Source organism: Crocuta crocuta, unplaced genomic scaffold (assembly GCF_008692635.1).
Source record: "Crocuta crocuta isolate KB4526 unplaced genomic scaffold, BGI_CrCroc_1.0 scaffold334, whole genome shotgun sequence".
NCBI lineage: Eukaryota > Metazoa > Chordata > Mammalia > Carnivora > Hyaenidae > Crocuta > Crocuta crocuta.
In genome coordinates, this window is record NW_027533260.1 from 4,629,445 (window position 1) to 4,649,032 (window position 19,588).

The 19,588-nt window shown below is 50.7% G+C and overlaps 1 protein-coding gene across 1 annotated transcript in view; it reads left to right on the top strand.

The window, feature by feature from the left end:
* NOVA2 (NOVA alternative splicing regulator 2) overlaps nucleotides 1–15,364 on the top strand; it is a 24,707-nt gene extending 9,343 nt beyond the window's left edge. Inside the window, exons 4-5 of the mRNA XM_077747199.1 lie at nucleotides 5,274–5,440; nucleotides 14,474–15,364. Coding sequence (XP_077603325.1) covers nucleotides 5,274–5,440; nucleotides 14,474–15,019 — 713 coding nt within the window. The 3' untranslated portion in view covers nucleotides 15,020–15,364. The remainder of the gene's footprint in view (nucleotides 1–5,273; nucleotides 5,441–14,473) is intronic.
* The last annotated feature ends 4,224 nt before the right edge of the window (nucleotides 15,365–19,588 follow it).

The window sequence follows — 19,588 nt, forward strand, 5'->3', positions numbered from 1 at the left end:
GGGCAGGGAGGCAGGTGTCGGGGTGTCCCCTGGGGCTTGGAGGGGCAGCCATCCGTGTTGCACACACCCCACCGCTTCTTTGCCCCCCACTCTTTCCCTGTGGGTTTCTCTGTTACCCCATCTTGCCCAGGCTGAGGCTCGCTGGTTTTCTCTGTGCTGTTGTTCCCGTGTCTTTCTCATTCTGTTTCTGACTTGCCGTCTCTCGTTCCCTGAGTCTCGATGCCCATCCGCCCTCTCTCTGGCTCCTCCAGCTCCTCTTTTTTGCTTCCATCTCTCTGATTGTCTTTGGATCCCCCATGTCTTCTTCCCATGGATCAGTCTGTCTCTGCTTTTCCTCTTCTCTCCCTCCCTCCTCTTCTCCCCCTCCTTCCTGTCCCCAGCTTCCCCTTGCTCTCCACCTCTCCTGGTCTCACGGTTTTCTTCCTCTCGCTCCTTAGCTCTCTCTGCTCACTCATCCACTCAACCAGTATTTAGTAGCACCCCTCAGCGGGGTCACTCTGCTGGATTGGCCCCCATGTCTCCCTGCCTCTGCTTCCGCATCTCTCCTTTTATGTTTCCGTCTCAGTCTCAGCCTCCTTCATGGTTTTCCTTTCCTTTCTCCAAACCCAGCCCCTTTTCTGCCTTTTATCCAGCTCTCTCTCTCTCCCACAACCATAAAATTTTCAAGACCCCCCCCCACTCGCTCTAATCCCCCTGTGTATGTGCCCTTCCATCTCTACCTCCCAAGACCAATGCCTGACCTTCGACATCTAGGAATCCAGGGAAGGCCCCCAGAATTGCATCTTCGGTCCAGAGCTAGCTCTAGTTCATCCTTAATCCCCTTGGATTTTTTAGGTCAGACACCAGAGCTGCAGCCCAGGGTCAGGACACATTTATATTCTCTCTCTCTCTCTCTCTCCCTCCTCCCTTCACCCACCCTGCCTCCCATCTCACTAAGCAGCTTTGGCAAGAGGTTTAGAGAGCAGTCCAGGGAACCAGGCACACACACACACACACACACACACACGCACACACACACATACACATACACACACGCACGCCGCTTTCCTCTTCCACCCTGGCCTAGTTTCTCCCACACCCCCCTAGGCCCACAAGATACGGATAAGAACCTTTACTTGGGACACTTATCCGAGGATCCTTGGTTCCTCACTCCTGGATCACATTCTGTGACATGAGACACATCACCTCCTCCCAACTCAGTGGCACACCCCACAGTCCAGGCGGCTGAGATCCCCAGAGGACAGGATCACCTTTGGCTGTCCTGGGCCAAATGCCACTCAAACAAGCAACGTGAGCCAGCACCTCTCCCCAGACCCAGGACATGCGGCCAGCGCGCGCGCGCGCACACACACACACCCCCACACCCGTTGCTGACATGGAATTTCTAGATCATATGACATGTGCCGGCTCTTGACTCAGAGATGCAGGACAAGGCCCTCTACATCCCCCAGGACTTCCCACGACCCACAGGGACATGAGAAGTGAAGATGCTACTGCTTGAGACCGAGAGCTTAGTTCCCTCTGCTCCCGGCTAACCCCCTTTCATCAATTTATTCAACCCACATTCTCTGAACACCTACTGGGTGGACAGAGATGAGGACATAGCAGGGACTGAGATGTCCTGCCCTTTCCCAGTGGGGAAGACAGACTGAATGCCAGCAATGACCCAGCATAGTCCGGGCTAAGACAGGGAAGCCCAGAGGGTGGTGGCAGCCCAGCCAGGGCACCTGACCCAGCCTGGAAAGGTCAGGGAAGACTTCCTGGAGGAGGAGCCCAGGACAATAAGTAAGAGTGAACTAGATAAAAGCAGGGAAGAGTACTCCAGGAAGATGAACTAGCATGTTCAAAGGCCAGAGGGGTAGTTGGTTCATTGTGACTGAAGCATCCAGAACGGATGACAAAGGACAATTAGTAACATCTAAAGGGCCCTCTAGTGTTTCAGAGTCCGTCACTCCCTCTCTCTCTGACCCTCCCCTGCTCACGCTGTCCCTCTCTCCTAGAAATAAATAAAACATTAAAAAATTTTTTTTAAAAAAAGGGGGGGCTCCTGGGTGGCTTAGTCGATTAAGCGTCTGACTTTTGCTTAGGTCATGATCTCGCGGTTCGTGGGTTCGAGCCCCGTGTCGGGCTCTGTGCTGACTGCCAGCTCAGATCCTGGAGCCTGTTTCAGAGACTGTCACTCCCTCTCTTTCTGACCCTCCCCTGCTCACGCTGTCTCTCTCTCTCTCCTAGAAATAAATAAAACATTAAAAAAATTTTTTTAAAGGGCCCTCTAAGCCTTATGGGTTCACACACGATCACACAGACAGATGGACACACACACACACACACACACACACACACACACCGCACTTGTGTCTACTTCATGAAACAAAAACCCACCTGACCTTTAACCCCAAGGGAGGGGCAAAGCACAAAGGGTGTCCCCTCCTTAGTACAGGGAACTCTCAGCCCCAGACTCATCATCCAGATCATACACGGAGGAGCTGTGACCCAGAAAGCAGGTGCCTTCCCAAAGCCACGCAGACTTCTGTCCATCCACACAGACACCCTAGACAACTTCCGATTTTGAGCATTTCCCCAAAGCTCTGTTCCCAGAAGAAAAGCACAGACACACACACTTTTTAAAAAAATATATTGATTTATAATGTATTTGCCTTAAAGTGCAAAATCTTAAGTGACTACTGAGTAAATCCATACACATTCTTTGCAAAAATGCAATCATTTTATGCCTTTGCCCCAACATACACATAGACACACACTCTCTATCTCTTTCCCTCTCCCTCTTTCTCTCTTTCTTTCTTTCTCCCTCTCTCTCTCCACACACCCCATATTTAACACAGGGTGGCTCAGTGGTTAAAAGCCCAGACTTTGAAGCCAGACACCTGCATTCAAAACCCTGACCTTTCACTATTGGCTGGGTGAACTTGGACAAATCCCAAACCTTCTCTGCACCTCAGCGTCCTTAGCAGTAAATCAAGAATAATAGTATTGCCTACCTCAGACTTTAAGTGCACAACTATATACAAAGTGCTCAGATTGGTGCCTAATACTCAGTATTTTGTAAGCACCAGCTGTCATTACTGGACACTCTGTCAGGGGTTAACTGAGCCCTTTCCCCAACAAAGCCCTTGCGGACCCGAGTTAAGAACAACGAGGGGTGGGAAGTCACAGACTCCTGAGCTGGAAGGGAGCCACGCAGAAATGGAGAGAGGAGCTACGTTAGCCAGGCTGTCCCTGGGGCCCCCCCTCCCCCCCCAGTTCCCACCCTGACCCACACCCTTTCCTATTTACACCCAGACGGAGGCAGCCTGCACGCTGACTCACCCTTGGCTCAGACCAATCCATTGTTCTGGGGCTGGCGGGAATAAGAGTGAGGAATGGCGGCCCAAAGGAGAAGGGGAATGTCAACTACACGAGTGACCCAAGACAGTGACACCCAGATGCGCGGAGAGAGACTGCCAGATGCATGCCAGGCTGGGACATGGCAAGCGAGGGGTCAGAGGGCACCGTCGTCCTAGAGCACCCACGGGACACCAGACACTCACCCCCAGATGTCCCAGACACTCGGGCACACGAAGCCCAACACACACTCAAACCCAGGGAGCTCACTGGTCCTGCCAGCAGAGTCCCACCCCGGGAGAGAGACGGTCACCCGCTCCACACACCAAGCACGCCCGGCCCCCCTGGGCACTCACAGTTGTCCCACAGGCCAGTCATAGTAGAGTCACCTTTGTCCAATTGTAATGTGTACACCAAGACACACACTCAGACACGTCGGTCATCCCCAGTCTCACATACTGACACGTGAGTCTGCCTGTCACTCTCATATACACATTCACATACACACAAGTCATAGTCTTGTCTGTCTGTCTCCTGTACAAACGCTCATACACATACACACACGTACCACACCCCAGTCATACAAATAGCCTTTTTAAAAAAATGTTTATTTATTTCTGAGAGAGAGAGACAGACAGAGCACAAGCAGGGGAGGGGCAGAGGGAGGGAGACAAAGAATCCGAGCTGTCAGCACAGAGCCCCACGCGGGGCTCGAACCCATGAACCATGAGATCATGACTGGAGCCAAAGTTGCCCCGAGCCTTTTGAACACCTAAAGGTTGTCTCTTTCTTGCCAACACTCCCGCTGATATCTGGTCTCAAAGTGATACACGCTCATCACACAGCCTCAATGCTGCTTCATAAGATTCTTTGTTTCTGTCTCTCAAACTCTCATGAACTGGCAGCTTGGTCTCACAAATAGTATACATACCCTTGAACTTCACAGTGACATCCAGAGTCTTTCCCATGCACAAGAGTGCGTGTATCTTTACTGGATTCACTATGTCACGCTGTGTCTCCCACTCTTTCTCTGACACACATACACAGGTAAAGATAATTTAGCCAGTCCTGCCCAGGTATACACATGCACGTATGCACATGCACACGCGTACACACACACACACACACACACACACAATAAGCATGCCTAGATTAGAACCACAGCCAATATCTAGACGGTCTCCAGCAGAGGCATCCACCCCACCCTCCTCTCTCCATCCCTGAGTCCCTGCCCTTCCACGAGTTGCCTCTGCTCTCCCCCGTCCACACCCTTGCCCTCCCCCACCCTTCAGCCCTCCATCTGGTGGGTCCAGGCAGGCACTCAGGCCTCTCCTCTACCTCCCCCATCCCCCAGCCCTTCCCCATCCTCTCCAAAAGCCCAGAGGCCTTCGCTGCAGGCTTTCAGGGGTTGCCACGGCAACGGGGCTTCGTCCCTCGTCCCCCTGGGGGTGGGCTGAGGACCCGGCCAGCCAGACCGATAAGGGGGTTCCAGTTACTGTGGCAACCGTTGCAGGCCTGAGCTCTCAGCTTCTGGGGGGGGGGGTTGGAGGGAGGGAGTGAATGGTTGCCAGAGCAACGGGGAGCCAGCAAGGACTGGGAAGAGGCAGCTGAGCCCTGTCTCCCCTGCCCAGGGCTGCTGTGGGCATCTCGAAGCACTTACGCATCATCCTTCCATCCCCCTGGGCTTGTTTTGGGGGAGGGACATGAAGTGCAGATTATAAAACAGGCATTCCACTCACTTTTCCGGCTACCCATCATGGCCTGAGAACTCGGGATGCCAGCTTCCTCAGGCTTGCTTATCATGGGACCTGGGTCCAGGCAGGTCCACTTTCTGGACCTAGGTTTTCTCTTTCCACTAAGTGGGACCTGTCTCCCAGGAATTTTCCTCTTCCTGTCTGATGAGTGTGTCCTCTCTCTCCCTTGCTCAACAGGAACCACAGAGCGAGTATGCCTGGTACAGGGCACAGCAGAGGCCTTGAATGCTGTGCACAGTTTTATTGCTGAGAAGGTCCGAGAAATCCCACAAGCAATGACCAAGCCTGAGGTGGTCAACATCCTTCAACCCCAAACCACGATGAACCCCGACAGAGCCAAGCAGGTCAGCAGGGGCAAGGACTGGGTTTCTGTAAAGCCGGTGAGGTTCGGGAGAAGACCCTTCTCCCATATCACTGGATTACGGTGGGAGTTCAATGGGATAATGCCTATAAGAAGTTTGTCATTCAAATACATGGTAGTAGTTAGTCATATTATTAGGGAATCAGCCTAGGGACTCCAAACCTCTTGGAGTGGGCTTGATTCAGAGAGAGTGAAGGTTTGGGAGAATTTGGCCCAGACCCTCCCACCTCACCCCAATTTATCCCTCCTTCCTGGGATTCTCTAGACCCGCTATTTACTTCCACCTCATCCCATTGTCTCCCAGAGCAACCTGCCTCCCACTTCCTGTTCTCACCGGAAGTGGCTTCAGTGACAGCCCATGCACGTCCAGAAGAGTTTAGAAATGGCTTCATACTCCCTCTCTCCATTAATTATTGTATGAGAGTAGACACCATTTTGGAGAAATGGTATTTTGCTAGCGAGAGAGAAGGCAGGTCCCTCTCCTACACAGCTCTCTCTAGGAGGGATGAAAGGAGGGGGCGGTGCCTCTTGGTTGCCTCAGTTACAGGGAAGCGGCGGTGTAGGGGCGTGGCATAGAGCGGACCAATCACTATCCCGGCCTCTCTGGTTGCCATGACCACGGCGCTCCCCGGGCAGGTGGGCTTGAGGCAAGGGCCCTGGCGGCGTGGCCCTGAATGGGAAGGAGGCGGAGGCGAAGGGACCGCGCGCACTGCCGGTTTTCTCTCCCTTTCCCCCGCTCCCATATACTTGTGCAGACGAGGCAAAGGGGAGAGAGTCTCTGGCAGGAAGACAGGCCACTTGTGAGGGTTCCTAAACGTCTGCCTAGAAGCAAAGACAAGAGACAGACCCTCGGTAAAGGAATCTGGAATTCTTGGGAATTCTTGTTGTCCTGAGATGGGAGAAACCACGGACCTGAGTTCCCCCAAGCTCCTGGGAAAACGGTGGGCGGAAAACCCTGGAAGAATGCTGCCTAGCGGATCGTTCCCAAAAAAGACTCCGGGCTTGGGGCTTGGAGCGCGGTTGCTGTCCTTGGTGCTGAAGCGGCCCGGCCAGGTCTCTCCCGATTTCCTTCCCACCAGCAGGCCACAGTTTACACACAGTTTACAGGGTCCCGAGGATGTTGCCTCTTCCCTCTGCCTTGGTGGCGGCCTCAGAGGGCTCAAAGTTCACGAAGAGTTTGCACAAGTTGCAGAGAAACGGGGTCAGCAACAACGGCGCCTGATCCTTCCACCCCATCCCCTAGTCCACAGGCATTCTCACATAGTGGAATTGAAAGGTTATAGAACCTGGATTTTCCCTTTCCTTACTTATTACTGGGGCGCTTCAAAGAATGAAAGAGTTGAGGCTGAAGGCGCAGGCTCTGGAGTCTGTTGTTGAGTTGAATCTTACTCTGATAATGTACTTCTTACCTGTGCAACCTTGAACAAGTGACAGTTTCTCCATGCCTCAATTTTTCTCATCTGCAAAATGAGATTCAGTAGGGTAGCTGCTGGAGGGCAGTGATTAGTGTTCACGGGTGTTTAAACAGCATGTAGCATGTATGCCTAATACATAGAAAGTTCTCAAAAAATGTTAGCTGCTGCTATCTTGGGATTTTTAAGTCAGAAGATGGGTCTGCTCTCTTTCTACATTGGACTTGCTGTGTTACTCTGGGTGCCTTTCCCTTCTGTAAGCCTCAGTTTCCTTTCTTCACAGTGTGGAAGCTGGGACAAATCAGGGATTATAAATTGAAATGCCTCCAAGATTCAGCAAGGGAACATAAAGAATTGAGGACTCTGGCCTCATCAGAGAGCAATAATGCCCTAAACGGGGCAGCTGCTACTCAGCTCTACTTAATTCTTGCCCTTTGGGAATGTAGACAAAGTGTGGCCAACATCTTCCACATTTTTCAAAAAGAGGCCAGAAATATTTGAAATCAGCTGATTTTTAAATGTTGGCTCAGTCTTAAAAACACCATGTACGGGGCACCTGGGTGGCTCAGTCGGTTAACCGTCTGACTCTTGATCTCAGCTCAATTCTTGATCTCAGGCTTGGGACTTCAAGCCCCACGTTGGGCTCCACACTGGGCAAGGAGCCTACTTAAAAACAAAACAAAACAACTATGTGGCTGTGGGCTGAGGACCACCAGTTTGCCATCTCTGGACTAGACCAGTGGTTCTCAGCCCTGGCTGATATCTATCCTCTAGGTAGCATAGAATGCAGATTCCTGGGTCCCAGCCCAGAGCCACTGCTGAATCAGAATTTCCAGGGTGAAGGCTTGGGACTCTGAACACAAATTCTGGACTGAGACCAGATCCTGGCTCTATTACTATCTGTGTGACCTTGAACAAGTTATTTAACCTCTCTTGCCTCTGTTTTGCAATCCATAAAATGTGATAATAATAGTACCTAACATATTCATGTAAGGTGGTTGTAGAGATTAAATTGCTATATGAAAGTGTTTACAGAAGTGTCTGGCATATGGAAGCACTGTTAGCTTCTGCTTTATTATTATTATTATTATTATTACTATTTGAAAATTTCCACAGACTTGCAAGTCATGGGGACAGATAGTCTCTCAGGTCTTTCTGGCCCTAAAACTCCTCCAGTTCTATGGCTCTGTGATTTCAAGATTCTAGACATACATTATTTTAAAACTCTACCGTTCTAACATCCTGGCACTCCAGGATTCTAAGGACCTGCACCTGCGATCTCTCTAAAATGCCGTGGTTCTACCATCTGAGCCTATCATGAAGACAGCTACCGTTTTCTGAGGGCTTCCCATGTGCCAGCCACTCCAATCATTGGGTATTCCCAATAGTCATGTGGAGATAAGGAAACTGAGGCACAGAGGTGAAGGCATTTGCTTTTACCATTTCTTGGGGAACAGTTACTTCATCCTTTTGCTCTCTGAAGTCCTGTATCATACTAAATACCTCTTTACTCGTAGGTCTGGTTTTGTGCATTCTGTTCTATCTGCTTGACTTGTCTGACATTTTTCTGATGATTTTTTTAAAAATAACGGCTGTGTTGAGATATAATTCGCACACTGTAAAGTTCACCATCTTAACGTATACAATTTATCAGTTGTTCAGTATATTCACAAAATTGTGTGTCAATTCACCTAATGTAATTCCAGAACATCTTCACCACTCCAAAAAGAAGCCCCATACCCCTTGGCAGTCACTTCCATCACCNNTCCCACCACTAATCTACTTTTGGTGTCTATGGATTTGCCTATTCTGGATGTTTTATATAAATTGAATGATATAATATGTGGCCTTTTGTGTCTGGCTTCTTTCCCTTAGCCTCATGTTTTCAAGATTAATCAGTATTGTAACGTAGACTGAAACTCCCTTGCTTTTTATGGCCAAATAATATTTCACTCTATGGATAGACCACATTTTGTTTGTCTGTCTATCAGTTGATAGCCCTTTGAGCTGTTTCTATTTTTCAGCTGTTATGATTAATGCTGCTCTGAACATGTGGGCAGTTTTCTCTGGGTATATACATATGAATGGGATTGGGTCAGATGATATGGCTAACTTTTTGAAGAACTGTTAGACCATTTTGCAAAGTGGCTGTACCACAGATGTGATATTTAAATCTAGGTCTGCCCATGGGGGTAACAACCATTTCCTGAGTACCTACTATGAGCACATATTAACTGCATGCTCACGTGGCACCCTACGCTTAGCACATAGTAGGTGCTCAGCAAATGCTGCTGGTTTGAATAAATGGATGATGATATCCCCATAAGAGCCAAGCAGAAACAACCAAAGGGCAGTAGCCCCTTACTCAAGCTCATCATCTCATGAATGAGCTCAGTTAGGCCTCACAATACTTCTATGGAGCAGGAATGAATAGCCCCATTTTATAGATGAGAAAATGGAATCTCAAAGAGGGTATGTCCATTGCCCAGCATTAGCGGTGGAGCCAGGATTTTGAACCCAAGCAGGTGTCTCCAGAGCCCAGGCAGCTTTTCAGGGATGTGTGTGTACAGACTGCACACACACAATGGCTCGTAGAACTTTGGAAGAGATCACCAGTATATAAAAACGAGGGTGCTTCCCATTCTACAAATCAGAATTTCCAATTAATCTAGAAAACTCAGATCAGGCCGAGTTTTCTACCTCCCTGCCTACACACGCATGTGCGTGCGCGCACACACACACACACACACACACACACCACCAGGTGAAATACACCTGGCCGCCTCCATCCAGTCCCATTCTTGCTTCGTCCTGTGGGCACATCATTGCTCCTTCTTCCATCCATCCATCCATCCATCCATCCATCCATCCATCGTCCATCCCTCCACACACTCTTGCTGAATACATACCAGGCATCCCCCGAGGCCCCAAGAACCCAGTAGTCAACAATCCAGACTAAAATCTCTACCCTTGTGAATCTTACATTCCTTCTTGGGGACACCAAAAACCGGCAAGTGAATAAAATAAGTAAATGACAGAGAGTGAAAGGTGCCAAGAGGAAAAATAAAGCAGAAAAGAGGAGAAAACAACACCGGGGCATTTTTTTTCTCCTAACTTCTCTTCCTAACTTAAAGATTTTGAAAATCTTTAAGAGTAATACAATGAACTCCCTATGCACTGCACTTACATTGACCAGTTGTTAACATTTGCTTTGTCTCTTCACACACACACACACACACACACACAGATTGGTTTTATTTGTCTGTTTGTTGGGTTGTTTCTTTGTTTTTGCTGATCCACTTGAGAATAAGTATAAACCTCACCACTCTTCACTCCTACATTCTTCAGCATGCGCCTCCCAAGGCTAAGGGCGTGTCCTATATTGTTATGTTACTATTATCACACCTACAAAAACTAACACCAGTTCCATACTTTTAGTTAATAAAAAGTTCATAGTCACATTGTCCCCAAATATCTTTTATATCTATAAAGTATTTGTTTTAATTTTTTTAATGTTTATTTTTGAAAGAGAGAGAGAGCCAGCAGGGGAGGGGCAGAGAGAGGGAGACACAAAATCTGAAGCAGGCTCCGGGCTCTGAGCTGTCAGCACAAGGCCCGATGCGGGGCTCGAACCCACAAACCAAGAGATCGTGACCTGAGCTGAAGTCAGATGCTTAACCAACTGAGCCACACCCAGGCACCCCTACAAAGTATTTTTCTATGCAAGAATATTCATGCCTTGCATTGGGCTATTATATACCTCATTAGTCTCTTTTAATCTAGAATAGTCTAATATATATTAGACTATATATTAATATATATTTCTAAGATTTTATTTTTTTAAGTAATCTATACACCCAATGAGGGGCTCAAAATTGCAGCCCTGAGATCAAGACTCATACGCTCTACAGAATGAGTCAGCCAGGCACCCCATCTACTATGTATTTTGAAGGTAGAGGTAACAGAATGGCTGATTGGGTGTTGAGTGAGAGGAAGAGGACTCCTAAGTCTTTTTTTTTTTTAATGTTTTATTTATTTCTGAGAGAGAGAGAGAGAGAGAGAGCATGAGCAGGGGAGGGTCAGAGAGAGAGGGAGACACATAATCTGAAGCAGGCTCCAGGCTCTGAGCCAGCTGTCAGCATAGAGCCTGACGCGGGGCTCGAACCCGAGAACCATGAGATCATGACCTGAGCCGAAGTCGGATGCTTAGCCGACTGAGCCACCCAGGTGCCCCAGAGGACTCCTAAGTCTTGAGCCTGGGAAATGAAAGAGTGAAGTTTCCGCTGTGGAAATGAGGAAGACCATGGTAGGAACACATTTGAGAAGATGAGGAGTTCCACTTTGGACTTTAAGTCTGAGGTGTCCATTCTTGATCACACTAGCGATGTGAGGTTAGCAGTTGGATACAAGTCTGGAGGTGTCTGTACAGGGACATAAAACAAGCAAATAAACACACTTTGATAACTGGAGTGGTAAGGTCCCTCTCCAAAGAGGTGCATTTGTGCAAAGACCTGAATGATGAGAGAGGTGAGTCTTCTCTTCGGGGAAGGAACATACTAAGTGAAGGAATAGCAGATGCAAAGGCCCTGCGTCTGGACCAAGCTTGCAAGCTGGAGGAACAGCAGGGAGTCTAGTGGTCTGCAAAGGAGTCAGCAAGAGGGAGGGAGGGAAGACTTGAAGTCAGATTACACAGAATGCAGCAAACAGAACAGGTGTTCTCAGCTTTGTCAAAGCCTACTTCCTGTTTCTCCTACAAATGTTTTCTCCCATCCCACTTAACTCTGAAACTATACACACACGCATACACACTCATTGCAGTACATGAAGAAAATGCATATAATAGTGATACATTACATATCTAAATCTGTAAGATTTTTAACAGTTTTATCAAGATATTAATTCGCATACATACAATTCACCCATTTAAAGTGTGCAGTTCAAAGTTTTTATTATGTTCTGAATCGTGCATCCATGCCCACAATCAATTCTAGAACATTTCATTTCCTTGAAAAGAAATCTTGATCCCCATAGCTATCACTCCTCAATCCGCACAGCTCAGCACACACACACACACACACCCCAGGCCTAAGCCACCACTAATCTACTTTCTGTCTCTATAGATTTCTCCGCTCTGAACATCCATATAAATGGAATCATACAGTATGTAGCCTTTTGTGCCTGGCTTCGTTTCACACAGCGTGTTTTCTAGGTTCATCCATGTTGTAGCCTGGATCAGTACTTGGTTCATTTAAGTTGATTGCCAAAGAATATTCCATTGTGCGGATGTACGTTTTCTTTATCCCATAAGACTTTTTTGCATAAGAAATGAAAGAAAGTTGATTTGCTATAGAAGGAGATGGATTTTAATATGTAAATGTTCAGCCAGGACCCCGGTAGAGTAATGAAATAGTTCGCTGCTCACACCTCACATAGCCTGACCGAGAGGGACAGTGACAAACACAGGGATCCATGGTATAGCATCTGAGATGTAAATAATACATGTTTTGTTACTACTGTTGTCATTTTTTTTTTAATGATGAACAACTCTTGGTGAAGTTCAGAACAAAACAAAGTACGATCTTCCCTTCATTTACTGATGGGTTGCATTCCTGGAAATTTCAGTAGATCTTAACCATGGAGGGAAACAAAACTAGTACTTATATAGATCATGGGGTTCAGGTTTGGGCTCTGAGATTTATAAACAGACTTTTTACCCCCATTGCATGTCCAGGGAGGCCTTTAAAAACCATACAGGGGGCACCCGGGTGGCTCAGCTGATTAAGCGTCTGTGACTTTGGCTCAGGTCACAATCTCACAGTCGGTGGGTTCGAGCTCCGTCTTGGGCTCTGTGCTGACAGCTCAGGCCTGGAGCCTGCTTTGGATTCTGTGTCTCCCTCTCTCTGTCTCTGCCCCTCCCCTCCTCATGCTCTGTCTCTCTCTCTCAAAAATAAGTAAACATTTTTTAAAATTTAAAAATAAAAACAAAAGCTCTAGGGGACTTGGACGTCTGGTCCTGGTGAAGAACTGACTCTTCCACTATGGGGTGCAGAGACCCAAGGCCCTGCCCACTGAATGCCTGTATCTGCTTCCAGTCATCACGACAACCCCCAAACACCCCCAGGGTCTGGCTCAGGGGCAGAGAGGAGACACAGGGGTGACAGCTTCAGGGGGTGAAACCCACAGGTCTGACAGGACACAGGGGAAGATTGAGAAAGAGGAATTTCGGGGTGGAAATGCTCTCGGATATGTGAAAGGAGACTCAGTGTTGCAATCCCCCGACCGGAACACAGACTGATCGGATTTGCAGCGCCAAAGGTCTGGCGGCTCTGTACCCTAGCAGGGGACCACTGTTATCTAAGCGACCGATTTTCTCCCTCCTTCGCCGATGTAAGGTCTTGTTATCTTCATTTTACAGATAGGACAACCGTATTAGATTCCAGGGCTGCCCCGACAAAGCGCCACAGACCGGTGGCTTAGGCAACAGAAATTCATTCGCTCCTAGTCGGAGCCTGGAAGTCTGCGATCTGGGGCAGTGTTGGTTTCTTCGGGGGCCTTTCTCCGTGGCCTGCAGATGGTCGTCCTCTCTCTGTGTTCTCACAGTCTTCCCTCTGTGCGTGCCTGCGTCCTCATCCCCTCTTCTTATAAGGACACCGGTCCTATTGAATCAGGACCCGCCCCGGAAGCCTCACTTAACCTCCTTCAAGTTGCCTCCTTAAAGACCCTCTCTCCGGGGGCGCCTGGATGACTCAATAAGCTGAGCATCCATCCGACTTCAGCTCTGGTCATGATCTCACAGTTGGTGAGTTCGAGCCCCGCGTCAGGGCTCTGTGCTGACAGCTCAGAGCCTGGAGCCTGCTTGGAATTCTGTGTCTCGCTCTCTCCCTGCCCCACCTGTACTTGCTCACTCTCTCTCTCTCAAAAAGAAATAAACATTAAAAAATTAAAAATAAAATAAAGACCCTCTCTCCGAACGCAGCCCTATTCCGAGATACTGGGGATCATGGGAATGGTGAGGGGAGCAATTTGGCTCATAACAAAAAAGAGGTGAAGGGAGGCGACCTTGCCACAGGGCGGGAAACACCAGGGAGCAGGAGTCTGTGAGGCTGGATTTCCACTCCTTTGCTATCTGGGTCACCTTAGGGCAAGTCCCTTCATCTCTTAGGCCTCAAGCGGCTCATCTATAAAGTGAGACTTAATGAGCCCTTTTCTGGGGCTGGGAATCAGAGTGTTCAACGATCTAGAAGGCGTGGGCACCAATGTAAGCCGGGAACAGTGTCCTGGAGGGCACCCACTGGGTCAACCATTAAGCCTCTAAGGTGCTGGATGGAAGGGAGGTCCGAGGGGTCCCAGGGGCACGGAGCAGGGTGGCTGAGCGCCTACTGGGGGGACTTGGAGTAGTATTTTTTTTTTTTTTTTTTTTTTAACCAACCAAGAAGGAAGTATTTTACTATTTTTAACAACGCGTAGAACCCTTGAGGTGCCCGTCAAGGGGCACACCGGGCCTGGTTTGGGGCACTTGAGAGCATGGGCGAGGATGACTCCTGATTTCCCGTTCAGCCTCCACCCACGATCCTTAAAGACCCTCCCTCTCGCTCCACACGCAGGCCAAGCTGATCGTCCCCAACAGCACCGCGGGCCTGATCATCGGCAAGGGGGGCGCGACAGTGAAAGCCGTGATGGAACAGTCGGGTGCCTGGGTGCAGCTGTCCCAGAAGCCGGAGGGCATCAACCTTCAGGAGCGCGTGGTGACCGTCAGCGGCGAACCCGAGCAGGTGCACAAGGCCGTGAGCGCCATCGTGCAGAAGGTACAGGAAGACCCCCAGAGCAGCAGCTGCCTCAACATCAGCTACGCCAACGTGGCTGGCCCCGTGGCCAGCTCCAGCCCCANGGAGCTGGTGGAGATTGCGGTGCCTGAGAACCTGGTGGGGGCCATCCTGGGCAAAGGGGGCAAGACGTTGGTGGAGTACCAGGAGCTGACGGGCGCCCGCATCCAGATCTCCAAGAAGGGAGAGTTCCTGCCAGGCACGCGGAACCGGCGGGTCACCATCACGGGCAGCCCTGCGGCCACGCAAGCCGCTCAATACCTCATCAGCCAGCGGGTCACCTACGAGCAGGGAGTGAGGGCCTCAAACCCCCAGAAAGTGGGATGAGGCCTGTGGTGTCTGCTCCCACCCTCCTTCCTGACCCTTCTCCTCTTCCTCTCCTCCCCCTCCCCCACACCCCCAACTCCTGACCTCAGCTCGGTGGAGTCCTGCTCCTCGTGGGATGGGGCTGGGGGGCTGCACCCCCCCCCTTCTGGTAGTCATAGGCAGGATTGAGTGCTGGCTGGGGATGGGGCCCAGAAGCTCCCTCCCCGGCCCTGAACTGACCCGTTCTTCCCTCCTCCCTATGGTTGACTGGGCCTGACCCTCCTCTCCCAGGGCCCAGGTCTGTGTGATATCTGTATATATTGCATTTTGTTGATTTTAATAGAAAACAAAGCGTTATTTTCTCTTTCTTTCCCTCCTTTTTTTTTTTCCTTTTTATTTTCCTTTTCTTTTTCTTCTTTTTTTTTTTTTTTTTTTGTTTGGTTTGGTTTTTCTGTTTTTTGGTTTTTGTTTCGGTTTTTTTGTTTTTTGGTAAGGATTTCCGCCCCCGCCCCTACCTTTAGAAGTTTTTGTTTCCATATGGGAGGAGGGGAGGGAGCCTCTGGGCCACCTAGAATGAGGGGCCTCCCCCCAAAACAACACCCCACCTCTCCTGCTTTCAGTTCCAGATCTGAGGGAAGGGATGGGAGGAGAGGTAGCCGAAGCGTCTGAGCTGAAATGGGGTATTTGGAGCAGGGACCCCAGAGTTCCCAGATTTTCTCAGCGGCTCTACCCCTCTTGGAATTGCCCCCCTAGATGGGACTATTTGCTCTTCTGTTGTCAGGTTGTCATGGTGGGGGAAGGGCGGGGGGCGGGGAGCGGTGTGCAGTGCTGCTGGGAATGAGCCTGGCTCTGGGATTGGTCCAGTCCTGTGGGCAAGACTCTTATGAGAGGCTGGAACAACTTCCGGTGGCATCTTCTCTGGTTTTACCTAGAGTAATGGGAATGACGGTCTCTGTCGGGGTGTCGCTGAGTCAAGTACTTTCTGGGGTGCTTCTGGCACTCCTTAGGATGTCACGGGAAGTTGTTCCCCAGAGGTCACTTCCTGTGATGAGAGGAGAGACAGGTACTTCCTATGATGTCTCGGTGAGTCTTCGTTGAAGGCTACTTCAGGGATATCATGGGGGCAGGTACTTCCTGTGGTACCTCCAGGGTTATTTCCTGTGATGTCACTGGGATGGAGCACGTACTTCCTGTATTGGGCCAAGGCCAGTCGCTGACGCTCTTTCTCCGCCCGCACCCCTCTTTGGTGGGTCTTGGCCTGGGGGTCTTCCTAGGAGGAGAATGAGAGGTGGGGCTTGGATCAGATCTGGAGGACTCTAAGGACAAAGACCCGCTACTGTCAGGGTCACCTCTATCCAAATACACCCAGTCTGTGAACTCACCTGGCAGGGAGGGGTGGGAGATGGAGCTGGTGAAAACTACTGTTAAAGACCCCCATCCCCACCCCCACCTTTTGTGTGCATGCTTGTGTCTGCGTGGCTTCGTTCCATTGAGTCTGGTGAGCCAAATGTGTGGTGGCTATGTCAGGCCACCATGACCTCAGTGTAGAGTTCAGTGAGCCACCGTAGGGACCCTTGAGCTGGAATGTTTCGTGTAGTCTAATAGTTTAGGTTGGCTTGTGGTTTCCAGCAAGCTGGAGGACTCGACTAGTATCGGAGGGATCCGAATGTCTTGGTGCTCCCTGAGGAGCTAGAATGTTCTGATGGAGTCTGCCAAGCCAGGCAGCCCTGAGAGACGGTTTGGGAGTGGCTTCCCTGAGCACTGCGGCTGTGGTCAGCTCTAAGGCCTTGCTGGCAGGCTGAGATTTCAGGGCCTGACAACGCTATGGACTTAGACTAGCTGAGACCCACCTCTACCCTCGCCCATCTCCCACTCCCCCGTGGTGACCACCTCCGCTTCCTCCAGCCCAAAGCAGGGCCCCCAGTGCCCTGGTTCCATCATCAGCATCTGTGGGGGAGGGGCACCCCATGCCCACCCTCTCCCCCATGTGTCCCCTTCCTAGGTCTTCCAGACCCTTCTCTGCCCCATGGCTTTGGGGGAATCAGGCCTCCTCGCCTCTCTTCCACACAAGGAGAGAAGAAAAGCCAGAGACAATTCCCACCCCTAAAGCCTGGGAGACCCCTGCCCCTCGCTAGAGAGCCACCCCCAAATCAAAATGTGAAAATCCCTAGAAAGCAATAGCCTTCAAGGTACCTTGCACTGAATTTCCCACCCCGGCCCTTCCACCTGATGGGAGGCGGTAGCTTGGGCACTAGGGTGACTTTTTTCCATGCCCGCTTCATCTCCGGGGTGGGGGGCAGGCCCCATTTCCCCATCCCCCACCTCCCATCGCTGCTGCCCCCACCCCTAATCTCCAGACTGAACCCAGATGGAGATTCTAGTGCCAAAACAATTCTTGATGTAACTTTGGACATGTCTTCTGCNCTCCCCTCCACCTCTCAAAAGACCCTACAGTATTACACAGTATCCCCACCCACAGCAGGTACTGCAGTATCTAGCTGGAATATTCCCCCACAGCCCCCCAGGCCCCCATGAGGAGGGGAAGGAGCCAGGGATAGGTAAAACACGGTCTGGGAGTGGGGAGGTGGGATTTGAAAGCGCTGATTTGCATATCATTTGCATCCTCTGCTGCCCTGGTTTGGCCAATGCTTTCTGTAGCCCCTTTCAAGGGGGTCCGGGTCCCAATCAGCGGGACCCAGTACTCCTGTCACACAGACGCGTCTCTGGAGGCTGGGCCTCCTGAAGAACGTTCCCCTGGGGTATCTGTGTGACAGCCCCCTCCCTATTCACATTTCTCGGGGACCCCCCCACCCCGCCAGCCAGGGCTATCTGAAAGGTAGTTTGCTAGCTCAGTGAGCTAGTTCACTCACCAGGTTGGTGAGTGGAGAGCCACACACTTTCCCCCATTTTTACCCTAGGAAACTCCCTCCGCCGCCGTCTTCCCCATCCCTTGAAAAAGTCTCTTCTGCATTCTGACCTCAATCTTTTGTGCTGCAGTGTGTCCAGAGGGGACACAGATGTGTGGTCAAGGATGGGGATCATTGAAAAACCCACGGTCTCTTTTTTTCTCCTCTTCCCTCTCAGCCAATCAGATCTCAGAGACTCTGAGTGGCCTCCTTGCACCCTGCTCTTCAGCACCCAGTAGGTGCTTAATAAGTGTTTGCTGCATTGAACTGTCTCCCTGTTCCTTCCCATTCGCCTTCCATCTCCCAACATCTTCCCCCAGAATTTCCCTCGCTCTTTCTTGGGCTCCCTATGGCTTTCTACTTTTTTCTCCTTGTGGCTCCCATCATTGCCTGTCCTGTCTCTATCTTTGTCTAAATCTGTCTTTTGCCCTCTTCTCCACCCTCTCCGATCTCTCCCCTCCCCCATTTCCCCAGCGATTAAAAAAAAAAAAAAGTGCCAAACTTCCTTAGAACTGAGCCGCTCTGGGGGAGGGAACCTCAGATAGAGGGGAGGAACGGAGCCATCTCTCTTTGAGGAGGCCCCTAAGAGGCATTGAAAAAGTCTGTGGACGCTTAGCTAAGTTGGGTCCCCCTTCCTCACCCCTCCCACCCTGAGTTTTTCTTAGAATCTTTGTAAGAAAAAAACGAAAAAAACGAAAAAAAAAAACCCACAAAAACCCTCCCCTTCGGCCAATCCCTAACCTTTCGGACCCCCCAAATTCCACCAGCCGGGGAGAACCCCACTTTGCCTCCTTTGGGCAAATCTGTCGGAATTGGGAAGGGGGAGACAAGCTCAGCCCCTCTTCTTTTGGCCCGAGGGACGTGCCAGCTGGATTCCAGAGAAGGAGCTCAAAGCACTTAATGAGAAGAAGGGGGTTCAATGTGCCAAATTCACCTCCATCCCCTGTCCCGGGGGGTCTCTGAGCCAACCTGCCCCAGCCACTTTCTTCTGCCCTGTCCCAGCCATCTCTGCCATGGGCAAGGAGGCTTCACTGCAATAATTATTAGGGGATCAGTGTGCCACCTAGCCCGCCCTGGACTTGTAGGTGGGAACGATGGGTAACCCAAGCGGAGTTTGGTAAGAGTCAGACCTGGTGACGGTCGGGGACCGATACTCGGAAGGAAATGGTACCCCTTTTCTCTGGTTTTTTCCTTCCCTTCTTCACCCCCCAACCCCTTACTTCCCCCTCTTTCTGTTTCTCTTGCCTAGTCCTCCGTCCCACGCCCCCTCCTTATTTCCTTTCTGATTGGTGGCCTACTGTTTGGGAAGGAGGGGATTCCGCTGCATTGATTGCAAGACCAGGACTTGAAGTCGTGAGACGCTGAGCGCTGAGCGGTGGACAAAGTATTAACTAAGAGCGGCGACGAGGGTGGCTAGTTGGGCGTCCGGGCTGCTCATTGGGTGCACACCTCTCGCGACAGCCAGGCAGGCCTTCGCTGCTCGCCACGCCCCTGCCCCGCGCCGACTTTGAAACCCCGAGGCCGGCCGTCGCGAAAGCCTGAACCGGATGTCACGATGGGGAGAACGGGATCGCGATGCCCACGTTGGGGCACCGAGGGCCGGGGACGCACGTTTACGGCTCTCGTGGAGTCGCGACGCCCAGCCCTGCTAGCCGATCCCTCTACACTGCAGTCAGCTGTCTGG